Consider the following 19,588-nt stretch of genomic DNA (forward strand, 5'->3'; position numbering starts at 1 on the left):
GCCACTCAGCATTTCCCCATTTCAGCTGCATACAACATCTCTGCAAATACTTCAGCATTTTTTTTTTGTGTAACGTATTTGTATTGTGTGACAGCTGTACTGTGTATTTTAACACCATATAAGGCACTGATGTGCTCGCTGTATCTATGGAAACCTCTTGTTAAGCTTGAGGTGTAACATTGTAAGAATAATGTAACAATTCGAGTGTGTGTGTGTGTGTGTGTGTGTGTCATTCCAGTCTGACAGCTTGGGGGAAAGAAACTTTTCCGTAGTCCTGTAGTGAGGGCCCGGATGCTCTGGTACTTTTTCCAGAAGGCAGCTTCTAAAATCTCAGATGAAATGCATGTGAATCGTTGGACAATTTCAGATGATCTAAAGTACCCCAGTGACTGACTCAGGGTTTAAATGAACTCTCCTTCTGGAACAGAAAGGCCAGAGTTTCCTTCTTTTCTTTTTTTGAGTTGAACTTTTTTCTTGAGTTCGTGTATAAGAAAATAGAAAAGTGAGGGGAGAATGTAAGATTGCTATAGGGTCAACACGTGTGGTGCTTTTAACTTGGAGCCAAGATACCACATGCTTTAAAAAGAATGAGTGACAATTCCAAGTCAATAGCCAGGATTGCAGTATGTTGGTCTATTTTCTAATACCAATGAGAAAATGTGCTGCTGAAAAGAGCTGAAGTAATCTACAGTAGCTTAGAGAAAACAAAAGCATGAATAACATTTTCATGACATTTAAATCTGGAGATGGCTGTTATTGAGAGTGTGGGCTTTTCTCATTTCTCTCACATTTTATGCTTCCATTTCTTTCTTCTCCACCCTTCTGCCTGTAATTTGGAAATTTATCTCAGTGTGTTGCCTTAAAGGAATTCCTAGTTCCTAAAATACATCTGGAGGAGATGGGAATGAGGACCTCTGCAGAAGGAGCTATAAGCAAAGATTAAGCAGCAACTTCAGGGGCTGAAAACTGAAACAAACATAAAAGAGCCACCCTTAGTGAGGATGCAGAGGTGGTCCGCTTATCTGTAAAGTATAAAAGAACCATGACACACCAGGAATATAACGCTAAGGGTTAAAATCATGCGTACGGAGTGTGTTAAGAGTTAATAATATGTGTACAAGAGGGATAAATTAAAAACATAGCTATAAAAAATATTTATGGTTATGATCATGTAAAAATCACAGATAATTTTGAGTTAAAAGCAGGATGAGTTTTTTTTTTAATTTTGTTGTGTCTTTAAGTTCAGATGCTGGGTTGGGTTGTACTTGACTTATGTTACTCAAAGATGCCACTAGATGGCGCATACTGCTCAGGATGAATGCAAAACCTTGTTAGAGGCAAGTAAATGAAAATAAATAGTATATGAATATATAAAGAGTGTTGATATTTTGTAGCCATAAAATCAAAAATTGTTTATATTCTTTGCACTTTAAGCACTTGTTGGCCATGTCTTAGAACTGATATGCCTTTCCTGAAGAAAATGTTGCACGCTTTGTTTTGTAGGGAAATACGTTACCATACTGAAAAAAGGGAATTTCATCATTACTGTCATAACCTGATTTTGACTGCTGGAATGAGAAAACTGTTGTTTGAGCAAGCAACTTAAAAACAGCCCCAAATAATATGTAAACTGTAGTGTGCTTGTTGAAAGTGAGCAAGCACAGTGCTTGTAATTTTAAGCTGTAAAGACTTTTGTATATTGTTTTTAGGAACCCTTACACGTGCATTGTTATTGTGTACTTAAGGAGTGTTCGGGGACTTTTGACATTAGCATTAGAACCACTGAAGCTAGTTATATCATTAGCTTGAAATAGATTGTTTGGTATAAAACAAATGATTTGGTCAAAATAAACATTCTGACTTGATGAACGTGTTGGATAAAAACTCAAAAAGAAAATAAATGATCTTATGCAAGACAGGGAAAAAATAAATTTACTAAGCAAAAAGACGTACATTTTTCAGCAAGAATACAAAGCACAAAAAACATGGTTTAAAATGGCATTTTGTGAAAGCACTAAAAGGAAACTCCAAAGGTCATTTGTCACACTTTGGCTGTACACTTTCAAATATATGTGGCCAGACAATGTCAGTGTTGGCCATCTGCCACCTGGAAACTTAAACCGTTAAAAATCTGCAAAATACATCAAGAATACAGTAAAAAAAAAAGTTAAGCCACTACATTTACTACTACAGCTGAATGTCATTGGGCAAGATTTTATAGTAAAGAAGTATAGACATCTAAAAATTGCTTAACCATGACATTTTTCTAATATGTGTAATCATTAAACTATTGCAGAGCATTATATTCAGAGGTAACATTTTCATCCCTGTAAGATTTGATTTGTTAATATTTGTGAAGTTTACAACATAGAGAAAATTTTAATTCAAACACAAAATGGAAATTTTAATTCAAAAATTAATTCAAACACAAAATGGAAATCCATCCATCCATCAATTACATCTGAAGAGATCAATATTTATCCTTAGCAACTATACAAAAGAATTCCTCAATTATCATCTATTATGTCATTCACAGTGGAGTACACTGCCTCATCTTCCCCTTCCTTCTTTTCTGGTTCACAGTGTTTCATCTCCCCCTCCAACATTTTACCGTCGTCTCCATCATCATCTACTTGTTCTTTTTTTATTATCCTCTTGATTTCAGCGTACTCCGTCTTTGTGCTTTCTTGCGTCCTTGCTGGCTTTGTTTTTAACAGGGAAAAATCAATGGTGGCATATTCCACTTCTTTTGTCTCACTGTTTGAGTTCAGGGTCTGGTTGTTTTGTAATCCTTGACTATCATATATCTGTTAGGCACAAAGTAAATAGTTTCAGTCATTTATCAGCTACAGGCAGCCCAACATTGTGCAAACTATCCATTTATCTAGTGTGTATTCTTTCATGCTTCAAAGGGTGTGAGTTCTGCGCCATATTCTAAGTCAAGCTATCCTATTTGTTGGTTTTCTCTCTCCATCTGTCCCTTCCTGCATTGTGCTGGTGTAAGGGGTGCACCTGTAAATTGCTAGGCAGTGTTAAACGTCGCCTAGCAGAATAAAGGCAGCGTCACTTTATTCTGAAGCCTCTGCCTAACATTACAGCTATGCCTTGTTGTCAGCCCATGTTTTCAATGATGCACCTATCTAAAGTTGTATAATATGTAGTGTTCATTAAAGGATTGGCTTTTCATTTCTGGAAAACAATCATCTTTCCTGACACTGTCTTGTGTGTTGTTATTTAGTGTAGTCCTGGTGGACTGAGCTGACTTATTATTGTTTCACTTGATAGCGCTGTGCAGTGAGTGGTTAGTTTGGTGGGGTGGTTTGTTTTAATATAAGAGATGGTTCAGTGTGTGTGTGTGTGTGTGTGTGAGAGAGAGAGAGATTCCTATCTACATACTATGCATATACATCTGCCTTTATGTAACACAGAGATGTGAAAGATTTTTATTTTTATGCCTTGAAATGATGAGTTTTATCCAGTGGAATCCAGTGTGGATTACCAGCAGCAGTAAGACTTATTCCATATGTATGCAAGATATTTGTGCAGAAACCCATTTTATTATTTTAAGTTATATCAAAAAAGATGAATCAACATAAATACCAGTGGGTCATCTGGACGTGTCAGCATCACAAAAGTGTCATTCAAATGTCCAGAACTCGTCATTTCTTTCCTGTAGAACAGGGCATATTTACAGAAACAATGTTGAAATGAATCTTAATTTCCATCTACACAGAAACATTAATAATAACTACAAAAATAAATTCTGTACCTGTAACACTTTTTTGCCAAAAAGCAAACACCTGATGAAAGAACTGCACCAATCAAAAATGCAATGATAATTTCCAGAAATTGCCACCTAAGACCCGATGACGGCTCTGCACTCGAAGGAAACAACATGAAAAACCTGTTAACTCACATATTGAATTATATACAGCACACCTAATGGCTAGTCTAATGATTGTCTTAATTACATAGGTCATAGATTACATGGGTCAGAAAATGGTAGTAAAAATGTCAAGTGGTTAAAAGTGTTAAAGAAAGGGTTTTAATTTAAAACAACAGCAACAACCAAACAAAACTTACCATCTTTTTTGGACAAGTTGTTATTGATCAGCAGGTTCTCTCTTACTTCTCCATTTCCATTGTTGCTAACACATTCAACAGTGCTGTCGCCATGGTTTTTTACAGTGAGACTGACAGTGCTGTTGACTGTGTGGTTTGATACACTAGTAATGACAGAGTACTCAGTGTGGTGAGTCAACAGAGGCCATGTGATGTTAGGCAAAGGAAAGCCTTCACTGATGCACACACAGGTCAAACCCTCAGACTGAAGCACACATCCTGAGCCATTCTGTATCTTTGTATGCCCTGTAAACATGTAGTCAGAATCATAAAACAGGACACGCTGCAAGCTATAATGTTAATGAACTTCAGGTTAAAAATACATGCCATCTACTTACAAGTCACAGTTACATCAATATATGAAGTCACAGCTGTGTCCAGATGTTTTACTGTACAGATGTACTGCCCTGAATGTTCTGATGTTACATTATGGATGACAAGTGTAGCTGATCCAGTGTCATTGTGCAGCTTTGTGTTAGAACTAAGTTTAGACCACACAATCACAGATGGAGGGAAACTTTCAGCACTGCAGGTCAGATTCAGAACATCTCCCTCATTAACAGTTGTATTCCCAATGATCTGAGCAGCCCTGTTATCTGTGGAGAATATTTAGGTGGTTTATTTAAGGAGTTTGGAAACAACACTGGCACATAATCATTCTTCATGGCTTCAACTGCAAAATTAACCTGGAAGATGATAAGGCTGCTGATGACATCACTGGTGATGTTATCCAGTAATGTGACAATGTGTGGTACTTACATATTACTGTTATGGTGACGTTTTCCTTTAGGGTATTGTTCATATATGTAACTGTACAGATGTACTGTCCAGAATGATCCGGTTTCACATTTTGAATGAAAATTGTAGCTGATCCAGAATAACTGTGCAGGTTTGTGTCAGAACCAAGTTTAGACCACACAATCAGAGATGGAGGGAAACTGTCAACACTGCAGGTCAGATTCAGAACATCTCCCTCCTTAACAGTTGTATTCCCCATGATCTGAGCAGCCCTGTTATCTGTAAAATACATTTCAGTGATTTCAGTGTTATATTTATGGAGAGGGCAAGTTACACTGACATGTAATCATTCAACCAGAAAAATGAAGGATAAGAATGATAACAACGCGAGTTTAATTAATGCAAAGTGTAAAATGCCACAAATGTAAATAAAATGCAAATTACAATTTGGTCACCATACATTATCATAATAGGTTTCAAAAGGCTCTTAATACATTTCCTCTTACTTCCTTTGTATAGTGCAGTCTACAGTGTTCCTCTTTCTAAACAAAGTTTTACTCTACATCTATAAATAAAAGATATACATTTGTACATCGTCTTCAACTTATCAAAATTATTTTAAATGATATTTTTGAAAAATACAAGTCGTCAGTGGTATCACTGTCTCAACATTTCAAAGCCAATATACACAGATGTTGAGATGATATCACATATTTAACGAGGTGTGGCTGTAAGAGTTATTCAAAAGAATTACACTAATTTAAATGCACCATTTCAGAAACCAGATGAAACGAATATGACCACTGCTAAAAATCTTCTGCTTAAAAGCACAGTTTTGTACTTACATATCACTGTGATATTGATATCCTTCTTCAGGGTATTGTTCATATATGTAACTGCACAGATGTACTGTCCAGAATGTTCTGGTTTCACATTCTCAATGACAAGCCTGGCTGATCCAGAATAACTGTGCAGGTTTGTGTCAGAACCAAGTTTAGACCACACAATCAGAGATGGAGGGAAACTGTCAACACTGCAGGTCAGATTCAGAACATCTCCCTCCCTAACAGTTGTATTCCCCATGATCTGATGTGTCCTGTTATCTGCAAAATACATTTCAGTGAGTTCAGTGGTATATTTAAGGAGAGGGCAAGTTGCACTGCCATTTTCTGTTCAATCAGAAAAATGCCCGAACATCCCCCAAAAAACATAAAAAAAAATCACATCTTGCAAAGCTGTGTAGATGTTAACTTGCAGGATAAGAATGATAACAATGTGTGTTTAATTAATGCAAAGTGTAAAATGCCACAAACATCAACAAAATGCAAATTACAATTTGGTCATTGTACAACATCATAATAGTTTTCAAAAGGCTCCTAATACATTTCCTCTTACTTCCTTTGTATAGTGCAGTCTACAGTGTTCCTCTTTCTAAGCAAATTTTTACTCTACATCTATAAATAAAAGATATACATTTGTACATCGTCTTCAACTTTTCAAAATTATTTTAAATGGCATTTTTGACATTTATGAAAAATACAAGTCGTCAGTGGTATCACTGTCTAAACATTTCAAAGCCAATATACACAGATGTTGAGATGATATCACATATTTAACGAGGTGTGGCTGTAAGAGTTATTCAAAAGAATTACACTAATCTAAATGCACCATTTCAGATACCAGATGAAACGAATATGACCACTGCTAAAAATCTTCTGCTTAAAAGCACAAAGTTTGTGTACTTACATATCACTGTGATATTGACATCCTTTTTCAGGGTATTGTTCATATATGTAACTGTACAGATGTACTGTCCAGAATGATCCGGTTTCACATTTTGAATGAAAATTGTAGCTGATCCAGTGCCATTGTGCAGGTTTGTGTCAGAACCAAGTTTAGACCACACAATCAGAGATGGAGGGAAACTTTCAACACTGCAGCTCAGATTCAGAACATCTCCCTCTCTAATAGTTGTAACACCACTGATTGTAATTTCTTTCATATCTGTGAGATAAAAATACACATTTTACAATCATGTTATTTCCTTTTCAGAATCTGCTGATGATTCAATAGATTTTAAAAAATGCAAACAATAAATAGGAGGTTGCAAAGTACTCACAGTTTACATGTACAGTCAAAGTCTCCTCTGTAGATTTTCTACCTGTGAAGTTGACCTTGCAAGTGACATTGGTGTTGTGGTGTTCAGCTGAAGGATTAAAGGTCAAAGTTGAGATGTGTCTCTGTGTGAAAGACTTCGGATTGTCAGTGTTGAAGTCAGTCCTGTTTCCTGTAATGTAAGATTCAGTCCCTCCTGCTCCTCTCCATGTCCAGGTGATTTGAGGAACAGATCCAGAGCAGAGACCAGGAGCAGTGCAGGTCAGTGTGGCCTGCTGTCCCTCTGTCAGTGTGGGAATCATTACTGTGGGCTTCTGATTAAGACCTAATGGAAATAAATTGCATTAATAAACCCAAATTAACTACCGGAAGTTCGTCTAGCACATTAATCTGGGTTCAAATAATAAGCTATTTAGTGAAAATGGTAGTTTTGCCAGGAACTGCTGCAGTTCCTACCAGATACCATAGAGGTCAACAATTCCCCAGAAGAGTCAATACTTCATTAAGACCATAAAAATCCTAAATATGTTATTGTACATGACTTTTTTCTACATGATTGGCCTTGGAATAGCTTTTCATACCTTTAACAGAGACAGTTACTCTTGGAATGAATGTGAATCCATCTTCTTTCCCATTCAGTTCACCAGTAACTCTGAGCTGATATGATCCAGAATCAGACTCTTTCAGATCGTTAATGATGATGCTGCAGTTGTTCTGACTCACATCAGGCTCCAAACGTGAGACTCGTCCTTCAAACCCAGCCTGAGCTTTTTTGTCTGTGTTTTTGTTGCTGTGAAATATTATTTCAGGATCACTGCAACTGTGTTGAGATGTTTCACATTTGTACCAAACTATATGTTTGGGTGAAAACTCATCAGCAGTAGTGAAAGAACACGGGATCACAACACAGAGTCCAGCCTCTGCTGTTAGTTCCTGCTCACTCAGAGTAACACAGTATCCTTTGTCATAACAGTGTTGTCGTCCCCAAGCTGAAGCACCTGTTAATACAAAGGGAAAGATAAATATAATGATATATCACAGTAACTTGTATTTTTTACACAAGGTGCTTGTTTGTGCTATATACAGCAACTATAGTTTTCACATTTCATAGTGTATTATATCCAGGTTATGAAATCTGCCTGGGTATTAGTTAACAGTATCTCGAGACATGTTTCACAAAAGATTAAATTAATTGTTAAAAATTGACACACAAGCCAACAGATGATAGTAAAGGCACAAATTTATGATGAATTGTGAGTGTTAATAAAATCTTATCATCTGGATAAATTTCAGGAAAAAAATATTCAAATACAAATAAAGTAGAATTACATGAAAGGAGAAGATACAAACCTGTGCCAACAATGCTGCCTTTTACAGAGAAAAACAGATTTGCCCAGATGAGCACAAACATGTTCGATGCTCGAGACATTCAGTCTCTCCCTCCACAGAATAACTTGTCCAGCAGAGGAGCAGCCTCTGCTGTTAGTTTTTGTTCACAAAGGATAACACCAGTTTTGCAACCTAATTACAAGAATACAGAAGAGTCAAAATGTTTTTTAGCATTGCTGCTCTCAGAGAAAAGTAGAATACCCCAGATGAGAACAAATGTTCGATGTGTGACACGTTCAGTTTATCCCTCCACAGAGAAACTTGAACGCAGATGATGTAAATATGCAGAAATAAAACAAGGGATTGTCCACATTTTACATAATATATCTTAAAGGATGTCACATAATTTGTTAGCAGTCATATGTATAAACTCGGTCTTAATACATAGCTGTATCATTTAATTAATACAACAACAGAAACAAATGTAGAAACAGTCCACCAGTTTTTTTTGTCCAGCACAAGTAACTTTTGTCAGCAGTGCCATATAGAAGAAAAGGTGGAATTGTATTTATTTTTTACCTTTTTCCTGTCTTTCTCGTTCTCTCTTCTCTCCACAGTGATCTCAGCTGACTGCCCTAGTCGTCTCTATTTTCTGTTTCTTCCTTGTTTTTGCACCAAGATTTCAGGAAGTTTCTCAGCACACGTTTAAATGTTACTGAGCAAGACTGGCTTCAGTAAAATCTTATACCATCTTATATCACACTATGTAAATGTATTTCTCACTACTTAAGCACTTAGAAATGCAGCTGTTTTATTTGCTTAAAAAAGACCCTCTACTGCTGAATCTCTGCATAGAGAGGGTTTTTTTTCTCCTCTCGATAACTTGAAGCTGGTAAAAATTAAGGAATTGGAACTGGTGAAGAAACCTCATGTTACTGACAGTGTGTGGTACATGCACAGTCGTGGCCGCAAGTTTTGGCTGTGGCATAAAGTTTCTTTTTTGTGTACTTTGCTGATCTTTTGCTGTCACTTGCATTTAATGTCTCACTGTATGTATACATTCAAAACAGAAGTAGCAACAAATCCAAAGGCAACTACCCGACTGTAGGCCACAAATGATCTGAAATCACATTACTGGCACACTGGTACAACACATGTGAGTGAAAGCTTCACAAGCAACAGTGGTGTGTAAATTCAATAAACATAAGAAACATGTTTCCCTCCTGTTTCTCTTTCCCTCCTTTGTGTATTTAATGTGTCTTCCTTTGCTGTTTGTTGCGTCGTCCGCTCACGGTGCTGTGTTTTTCTTCCATGCTCCTGGTAATGTTCTGGTTCTCTCTTTCCTGGTTTTCTAGTTTGCGCTACACGTTTTGAGTTTCTAGTTTAGGTTTCTTGTATTTTATTTTCAAGTTTTTCTACAGCAATAAAGCTGCCGTTTTGAGTTTATTCCTTTGTGTATGAGTCTTCCTTTGGGTTCTTCATCCTGCCTGGCACACATCACATACTTTGACATTCTTGGGGATTTAGCAGATTTCAAAGTTTCATACATGCCTTCATATTGCAGAGTTCACATAAGTAATATTTTTACGTGCATCAAAATAAGTTGTATTTAAAAGGAAATCTCACAATGTCTATGTTACCGTTTTATTTTAATATCAATATTCAATAAGCCAAAAATAACTAAAACTAGCAACATGTACAGTAAATTTAATGGTCAAGACAAAGGGTGTTTTCACATCCTCTTTTAAGCTGAAAGAGAAAAAAGTGTTGAATAGACAGTTGTGTGTGTTTAGCTGTTTCTTTGAACCACCAAGTAGTTCAGAGAAACAGCTTGCCACTGGCTTTCATGTTGGCAAAATGATTGTAAGTCACATATTTTGTCCAACTGTGCTTCAATGCTGTGGCTGTCTTTGGCAAGACACACACGGACGTTTCCCTTCCTATAAAATTTAAGTAACATTATTACTTAAAAAAATACTCAGTTCAGTTGAAGTTCAGTTAACGCTAGAAATATGTTTTGGAGTTTGTACATGCTTTGGAGTTTGTACGTGCTTTGTCTCTAGGGGCCACCGTATGTAAACATATATAAATAAAACCACAGTTTATTTTTTTACATTAATAATTCCTTTTGTGCATAATTTTATATTTTTGTTAATAATAAATTAATTAAAGCAACAAAACAACCTGAAGAGCCGGTTGGGAGCCGAAAGAGCCGGCTCTTTTTAGTGAGCCGAGCCGAAAGAGCCAGTTCTCTAAAAAGAGCCGGAAATCCCATCACTACTCTGTTGCAGTGTCTGCTTGTGAGTCTGTCTGTAAGTTCAGTCTGTGTTTCCTGTTTTGTTTTGAAAGTCCGTGTCTCATGTTAGCATGTCTGGTTTTGCTTCCTTTGTCTCGTCAGCCCTGATGCGCCCCAGCTGTTTCCCTCCTGTCTCCCATTCCCTGATTGCTCCTCTGTGTATTTAAGCCCTGTGTTTTCGTTTGTCTGTGTTGTGATTTATCCTCATCTTATACTCCCATATGGAAAAGATATATATAAATCTTATAAAGTTTGTATCTGTCTTGTGTGAAACTTGTATGAAAAGCATATAAGAGTGAAAACAGATATAAGATCCCTTGAAAAATTATATAATGAAACTTGTATGTTTTGGATACTTACTAAAACAATATATGAAAGTAATGAGAAAGTGGCCACTTTCATGAATAATCACATATAAGTTTTTACTATTTCTTTTCCATATGGGCTGTGTGTACTGTCTGCCTATGTGAGTTTATTTTGTAATTTTCAGTTTTGTTACTTTTTAGTTCAGCATTAAAGCTGGTTTTGATTTCACATTTTGCTTCTGAGTGTCTGCACTTTGTGTCCTCCTTACCGCCACTCGTCCCTACACACAGCCTTCACATGACATTTTCACCCAACTTAATAGGTCTTGCATTAGTAGGGATTGTGTTTCCACACCAGATCCTTGGAAATTCAACTCTCAAACTATTCCTCTCTAGGTCTTGAATAGTGTCATCTGGTTGGTTAACTCCTAATTACAGAGTAAGATTTCCTCCTTAAACTTCCATAATACACAGGTCCAGCAAACTAACAAGTTCCTATTCTGTGCTATCAAAACAAATCCACAATAATCCTAATTAAACTGAATCCTTCTTCTGGTAAAATTGAATTATTATAAAAGCAAAACCATTCGGGCCATGTTATATCCATTTTCCTTTAAAATATTCCTCTCTCTCACTGGAGTCTGCTGCTGCAACCAGATGCAACTGTGTTGTACCACCTAGTGATGGGTCCAGCAACACTGACGCACCGGCGCATGTATCGAGCTCACAGAGCGAAACCTGTATCGGTGCGTGTGTCGCTTTAAGAAAAAGTCACGTGATCGATACAGCTGCTGACGCTCTAAACTGTGTTTAAAAGGTACCACATCTGCATCTGTCAACGGAATGAGTCCCCACCAAAAAAACAAAAACAAAATAACTCTCGTAAAGAAACAGATAATACATAACTCTCCATAAAAAATGGAGCCCAAAAGAAAAAGAAAAGTTTCTGCTGTGTGGGATCATTTCGATCTTTTAACTGCAAATAAGGTAACTGTTTGTGTGTCTTTGTTTCAGTGTAATCTATCAGAATAGGAAAAACAGCAATGTGACATGCAGTGTAAAGTATTTATTTCATTTTATGCAGGTTAAATGTCGCATGTGTTCTGCGGCCAAACATGAAAATGAGAAGACAAACACACTGAGAATGAACACAGCTAGGCCTATATAGACATTGAGCAGCATTATCATCATTTTTTTCCCCCATTAATATATGTTTTATTATTTTGAAATCAAGCATCTAGGAAGACTGTTTTTGACCAGGCAGTCCTGAATGTATATATATATATTTTTATAAAAGACAATCCCTTAGTATTGTGGAGAGTGTTGGAGAGAAACATTCCAAGATCAAAGGATCCTTTAACGTACCGGGGGAATAGGAAGACATCTTATCCGAACCTTTTCCACCTGGCTTTACAGTTTTTGTGTACCCCAGCTTCATCTGTGCCCTATGAGAGTGTGTTTTCCAAAGCTGAGGAAATGGTGTCAAAAACGCAGTGGACTGAATGCAAAAACATTGGATAAACTTATTTTTCTGAATAGAAATTTATAATAAACTCTGAGTCAAATACATTTAAATGGGTAATGTTACATTCACAATACCTTCATTTTAATTTTCACTTAATGTCATTCACAATATATTTTAAAGATGTCTACAATATTTGCAATGTAAAAAATATAAAATGATTCCATGGAAAGTACAATACCTTACAGTGTATACAAGTATGACTAGGTCATTGAATCAGTGCCTGTTGTGAGTCTCAAGTAAGTTGCCTGCAATGATATTTAAGGCCCAGCAGGTGACAGTATGGAGCAAAACAGCAACACTGTGTCGACTCAGTATCGATACAGCTTGGGGAATGTGCTGAAACGCTTCACAAGGCCTCATCTACCCATCACTAGTACCACCTCTCTCCTTCCTGCTTTCTCTTCCACACTCCTCTTTTTTTCTCCCTTTTATAGAGAAGGGCCACAAGCTACACCAATCAACTATTCCCAGTACTCAACTCAAAATAGCTGGCAGCTGGACTAGACTAAAATCTCCACTGCCACTTTCGTGTGGCTTATATCTTACACAAACACAAACAAAAGCGTCCAATAATTGAGCAGGAAAATATTCCTCACCTAATGTTTCATGGGAGATTCTGTCAGTTATTCCACCATGCCACATTTTACAACAATGACAAAGAGGAACAGTAGAAAAACTGTGCTATAACTGACTGACCCCAGAGAGCTAGTGAACTGATCTGATCCATAAAGAGGTAGAATAATTGTAGCCTTGTTAGCTACAACCTGCTGAACTTACAAAGATAAAAGAAAAGAACAATATATTTGTATAATGGTTTAGGTTTTAGGTTATTAATTAGTTTAAAGTTAGTCTGTTTTGAGTTTCTTCTATTCCTTGTTTAGTTTCTTGTTTATTATATATAAAAAAAAAAACACCCAGCACGCCCCTGCGGGCGGTTTATCCTTCAAGCTCGGGTCCTCTACCAGAGGCCTGGGAGCTTGAGGGTCCTGCGCAGTATCTTAGCTGTTCCCAGGACTGCGCTCTTCTGGACAGAGATCTCCGATGTTATTCCCGGGATCTGCTGGAGCCACTCGCCTAGCTTGGGAGTCACCGCACCTAGTGCTCCGATTACCACGGGGACCACCGTTACCTTCACCCTCCACATCCTCTCGAGCTCTTCTCTGAGCCCTTGGTATTTCTCCAGCTTCTCGTGTTCCTTCTTCCTGATATTGCTGTCATTCGGAACCGCTACATCGATCACTACGGCCGTCTTCTTCTGTTTGTCTACCACCACTATGTCCGGTTGGTTAGCCACCACCATTTTGTCCGTCTGTATCTGGAAGTCCCACAGGATCTTAGCTCGGTCATTCTCCACCACCCTTGGGGGCATCTCCCATTTTGACCTCGGGACTTCCAGGTTATACTCGGCACAGATGTTCCTGTACACTATGCCGGCCACTTGGTTATGGCGTTCCATGTATGCCTTGCCTGCTAGCATCTTGCACCCTGCTGTTATGTGCTGGATTGTCTCTGGGGCATCTTTACACAGCCTGCACCTGGGGTCTTGCCTGGTGTGATAGACCCCAGCCTCTATGGATCTTGTACTCAGAGCTTGTTCTTGTGCTGCCATGATTAGTGCCTCTGTGCTGTCTTTCAGTCCAGCTTTGTCCAGCCACTGGTAGGATTTTTATATATATATATATATATATATATATATATATATATATATATATATATATATATATATATATATATTATATGTCCTTGTGTCTCTGTCTTCTGCTTCACTCTCAGTGTGTCCGTGTTGATGCGTGTTTGTGTGGGCATCCTTGTGTCTTGTTATAGAGTGTCTCTGCTTTCAACTAACACTTCCTCCACAACAATGGCAAAGAGGAACAGTAGAAAAACTGTGCTATGTGACTGACCCCAGAGAGCTAGTGAACTGAGCTAGTGAACTGATCTGATCCATAAAGAGGTAGAATAATTGTAGCCTTGTTAGCTACAACCTGCTGAACTTACAAAGATAAAAGAAAAGAACAAAAAAAGCTCAATTTGCAGCTGTAGACAGGTGAACAATTTTATTAAACTCTATGTATAAATTGAAATAGAAAGTGTAATTTGTTACATATAAAATAAGCTCATTTATTTACAATGCAATGTAAAAAATTAACAAATATTAAACTTTAATTTAATAGCTCATTTAAATTAAAATTTGTAATACCATAGTATCTGCTTTAATAAAGACAGTGAAACTAAATTAAGTACATCACCAAAGTATTGACTACAGGCTGCCATTAAAATCACACAGCTATCTGAAACCTGACTCTTCAGTTTATATGGTGTGCAATAACACCATAATCTGATGATACATCTGCTTTTTGCAGCGACATGTAGGTTCTCTCCTCCTGATGTAGGTTCACCTTTTTTCTTGAATTCCTTTAATAAGAAGAAACAGAAGCCAATCATCGTCTAAAAGTCTTGACTGCATTCAAAGAGTCAAAAAAACATAAAAATACATGTGAAGAAACATACCAGAGGAACCATATGTAGGTTATGCAGAAGACATTCAAAGTGAGAGATACACCAGCAACAATCCAGGGAAGAACTGTACTGTAAGAACCACAATGTTTCACACGAGCTGCTGTAAGACAGAAGAGAGCACATGCACACACATATTTTATGTATCTTATATATGTACACACACACACACACACACACACACACACACACACACACACACACACACACACACACACACACACGTGGGGGCTAAAATGCTGTGGGGGCAGAGACAGATGACAGATGTAACTTCAGCTTTTTATGTAATTTTAGCGTTTCCAGGAGCCACAGCTGAGAGGCTCAACAGCCACATGTGTCCAGTGAGCTGCTGGTTGCTCTACATCTATACAGTTGTGAACATACTGCACATATTTCATCACGTTGACTGATACATAGTCTGTAGAATGTTGTTGAGAAATGCTGATTCAGAAATGTTTATTGCAAATATTTCCTTTGTTTGGGCTATTTTTTGTTTTTTGATTTTGAAAGTACAAATGATTTTGCAGCGCGTGATACAATCACCATTGTCCTGAATGTGAGAGTTTTCTGCTGCTGCAGTTAAAGTGCAGATGCAGTCAAGATTAAAAAAAAAATCTGAAATGCACTTTTTTTGTTGTTTGATACAATATTTTCCTTTGCTGGAATAAAAATCAGGTTGTTTTTTTTAATTGCAGCTGTATTATCTACTGTAGTTCTATTTACATAACATACAAGTAAACCATTAAGTTATATTTAAACCATTTGGTAAAAATCGATATTAAAAACTATCAATTCTATTGAAAAAAAAAAAAGATTGTGTTTATCATTCACCCAAGTCAACAAGAAATGCAAACAAACAAAAATCTATTTCCAAACTCTAATTCAAATTTCTGGAGCTCTTTTTTTTCTGGAGAAAAGGTAATTTTTACAGAACATGTTTACAAATATATATTAAAATTTATCTACGGAGAAAACCTGATAATAATTACTAAAGTTAATGCTGCACCTATAGCAATTTCTGACCAATGATGACTTTTAATGACTTTCAGGAATTCCAGCCTGAAACTAGACAGTTGCTCTGCACTCGAGGGAAATAAAATGGAAAGGAAAAATAAAAAAGTTAATATCCGTGGTTTCTGAATTATAAGTAGTACATGAAGATACAGAGGTTGTGTTAAAAATACAGGACTAAAAAAATCTGAAAATGTTAAAGTGGAAAGTGTTTAGATGAAAAGCACAAACCATGTTTTTTAGACAGGTTTTTATGGACTAGCAGGTTTTCTCTTTCTTCTCCATTTGCATTGTTGCTAACCAGTGTTGGTCAAGTTACTTGAAAAAAGTAATCAGTAACTAATTATTTCCCCCAAAAAGTAATCCCGTTACTTTACTAATTAATTACTTATTTTCAAAAGTAATTAATTACTTAGTTACTTAGTTACTTTTTAAAAACACGATTTACAACCTGAATAGGTGATAAAGTGATAGATCTTTCAGCCCAGTTCTACTTTTTCTGCATAATCCATCATACAAAATGTAATCAAATGGAAAAGTCTCCTTTTTTAAAACTTGTTTTATCAGTTTTAATCTTTTAACTTTATGCATCAAGCAAAAATTACATTATATGCAACATTCTCTGACTTGAAGAAATTTGTTTAACATTTAAACCTATTTTCTGCACATTCCAGCACATAAAATAAAATATTTTTTATGTTTACACTCAGTCTTTCAAATAGATGCAAGTAAAACACAGCAGAAAATAAAAAAAATCAAAGACTAGCGTCCTGTTGCTCTATTTTCACCTGTAAAGCAGGCGGAGGTTTGCCCTGGTGCAGGTGTGCCGCAGCAGTCAGTGGAAGAATCCGCGAGTTTCTCTGTGAATTTCCCATTACGTCATAGCGCACTCGGTGCTTGTTTAGGGTTTTTTTCGCTGTAAAAAGAGGCTTTCTTCCCACGCACTATGGACACTAATGTTTTTGTCACGTTTTATGGAATCAAACTCAAAATAAGGTCAGTACTTCCACGCTTTAAACACCGCACGCTCACACTCTCTCCCGCACTCGATATATGATCCATTGTTGATCTGGACACAGCTGTTGTCACGAACGGCGCACTCGCTTACGTCATTGTCATGAGACATTCTCGCAAAAAAATCACGGTTTTAGTAACACAGTAACGCAGCGTTCCTACGGGAAAGTAACGGTAATCTAATTACCGTTTTTGCAATAGTAATCCCTTACTTTACTCGTTACTTGAAAAAAGTAATCAGATTACAGTAACGCGTTACTGCCCATCTCTGTTGCTAACACATTCAACAGTGCTGTTGCCATGGTTTTTTTTTACAGTGAGACTGACAGTGCTGTTGACTGTGTGGTTTGATACACTAGTAATGACAGAGTACTCAGTGTGGTGATTCAACAGAGGCCATGTGATGTTAGGTAAAGGAAAGCCTTCACTGATGCACACACAGGTCAAACCCTCAGACTGAAGCACACATCCTGAGCCATTCTGTATCTTTGTATGCCCTGTAAACATGTAGTCAGAATCATAAAACAGGACACGCTGCAAGCTATAATGTTAATGAACTTCAGGTTAAAAATACATGCCATCTACTTACAAGTCACAGTTACATCAACATATGAATTCAGAGTTGTGTCCAGATGTTTTAGTGTACAGATGTACTGTCCTGAATGTTCTGATGTCACATTATGGATGACAAGTGTAGCTGATCCAGTGTCATTGTGCAGCTTTGCGTTAGAACCGAGTTTATACCACACAATCACGGATGGAGGAAAACTTTCAGCACTGCAGGTCAGATTAAGAACATCTCCCTCCTTAACGGTTGTAACGCCACTGATTGTAATTTCTTTCTTATCTGTGAGATAAAAATATACATTTTACAATCATGTTGTTTCCTTTTCAGACTCTAGTGATCATCCAATAGATTTCAAATAAATAAATAGATATAAACAATAACAATAGGTTACGAAGTACCCACAGTTCACATTTACTGTCAAAGTCTCCTCTGTAGTTTTTCCACATGTGAAGTTGATCTTGCAAGTGATACTGGTGTTGTGGTGTTCAGATGAAGCGTTAAAGGTCAAAGTTGAGATGTGTCTTTGTGTGAAAGCCGCCAGATTCTCAGTCTTCAAAGTCAAAGTCAAAGTCAACTTTATTGTCAATTCTGCCACATGTACAGGACATACAGAGAATAGAAACTTCGTTACTCTCAATCCCTAGATAAAATAGAAAATGAACATTTAAATATAAGAGTGATTAAAAATGCAAGTAAAATATTTTAAAGTAAAAAAAATTAAATAAAATTAAATAATATAATACAATTTTACATATAACAAGAAAGCTATACAATATACAATATAAGGGTAAATGACATTGAGTGCAAACCAGGCAGAGTAGTGCAAATGGGCAAATAGTGCAAATGGAGATTTAGTAATGTACGGTAAGAGATAGTGTAACAACAAAGTCTTATGAGGTAATGGCAGTCCAATGCTCCACAAAGTGACTGGTAACTGGTGCAGGCCAGTGAGTGAGTCAGAGAGTGTGTGTGTGTGAGTGTGTGTGACAGAGTTCAGTGAGACCGTGGAGGAGAGAGGGGAGAGGGGGCAGAATCGGGAGGGAGTTAAGCTTCCTGACAGCCTGATGGATGAAGCTGTCCTTCAGCCTGCTGGTCCTGGCCTGGAGACTCCGCAGTCTCCTCCCCGACGGCAGCAGCTTGAAGAAGCTTTGCATTGGGTGCGTGGGATCAGCCGCTATGCAAAGGGCTTTTTTAGTGAGACGGGTGCTGTAAATGTCCTGGAGGGAGGGGAGAGAGACACCAATGATCCTCTCTGCAGCTCTCACTATGCGTTGGAGGGTTCTATGACAGGACGCATTGCAGGCTCCAAACCACACAGTGATGCAGCTCGACAGGATGCTCTCGATGGTGCCTCTGTAGAAAGTGTGCATGATGGGGGCTGGTGCTCCTGCTCTTCTTAGTTTGCGGAGAAAGAAGAGACGCTGCTGTGATTTCTTGGCCAGTGCTGTGGTGTTGTACGTCCAGGAGAGATCCTCTGTGATGTGCACACCCAAGAACTTGGTGCTGCTCACTCTCTCCACAGACGCTCCGTCAATGGTCAGAGGAGCATGTTGGGTGTGCATTCTCCTGAAGTCCACAACAATCTCCTTTGTCTTCTCCACATTCAGAGAGAGATTGTTGTCAGCACACCACGTGGCCAGGCGTCTCACCTCACTTCTGTAGTCGGTCTCATCCCTGTTGCTAATGAGACCCACCACCGTTGTGTCGTCCGCAAACTTGATGAAGAGGTTGGAGCTGTATGATGGAGTGCAGTCATGGGTCAGCAGAGTGAAGAGGAGGGGGCTCAGCACACATCCCTGCGGGGCCCCCGTGTTTAAAATGATGGTGCTGGATGTGTTACTGCCGACCCGTACTGCTTGAGGTCTTCCGGTGAGGAAATCCAACAGCCAGTTGCACAGTGAGGTGTTGAGCCCCAGCTGGACCAGTTTTTGGGTGAGCTGTTGGGGGATTATAGTGTTGAATGCTGAACTGAAATCTATGAACAGCATTCGAACATATGAGTCTTTATTGTCCAGGTGTGTGAGTGCTGAGTGGAGTGCAGTGGAGAT

General features: G+C 37.8%; 1 protein-coding gene across 2 annotated transcripts; it reads right to left on the minus strand.

Moving 5' to 3' along the window:
• Positions 1-1,893: 1,893 nt before the first annotated feature.
• On the minus strand, positions 1,894-9,841 carry LOC120732718 (hemicentin-1-like). Of its 2 annotated transcripts, XM_040030499.1 has the most exons (12): positions 8,884-9,841; positions 8,326-8,496; positions 7,557-7,973; positions 6,980-7,300; positions 6,607-6,864; positions 5,706-5,963; positions 4,882-5,139; positions 4,461-4,718; positions 4,084-4,368; positions 3,770-3,875; positions 3,601-3,670; positions 1,894-2,807 (listed from the first exon to the last, which is right to left on the minus strand). In XM_040030499.1, exons 2-12 carry the CDS (start codon positions 8,402-8,404, stop codon positions 2,508-2,510), a joined length of 2,610 nt encoding a protein of 869 aa, XP_039886433.1. In that variant the 5' UTR covers positions 8,405-8,496; positions 8,884-9,841; the 3' UTR covers positions 1,894-2,507. The 2 variants fall into 2 exon arrangements, with proteins under 2 accessions (XP_039886433.1, XP_039886434.1); XM_040030500.1 differs by lacking the exon at positions 4,882-5,139.
• Positions 9,842-19,588: the final 9,747 nt, after the last annotated feature.

This window comes from Simochromis diagramma, unplaced genomic scaffold (genome assembly GCF_900408965.1).
Source record: "Simochromis diagramma unplaced genomic scaffold, fSimDia1.1 OVJJ01000361.1, whole genome shotgun sequence".
Lineage (NCBI taxonomy): Eukaryota > Metazoa > Chordata > Actinopteri > Cichliformes > Cichlidae > Simochromis > Simochromis diagramma.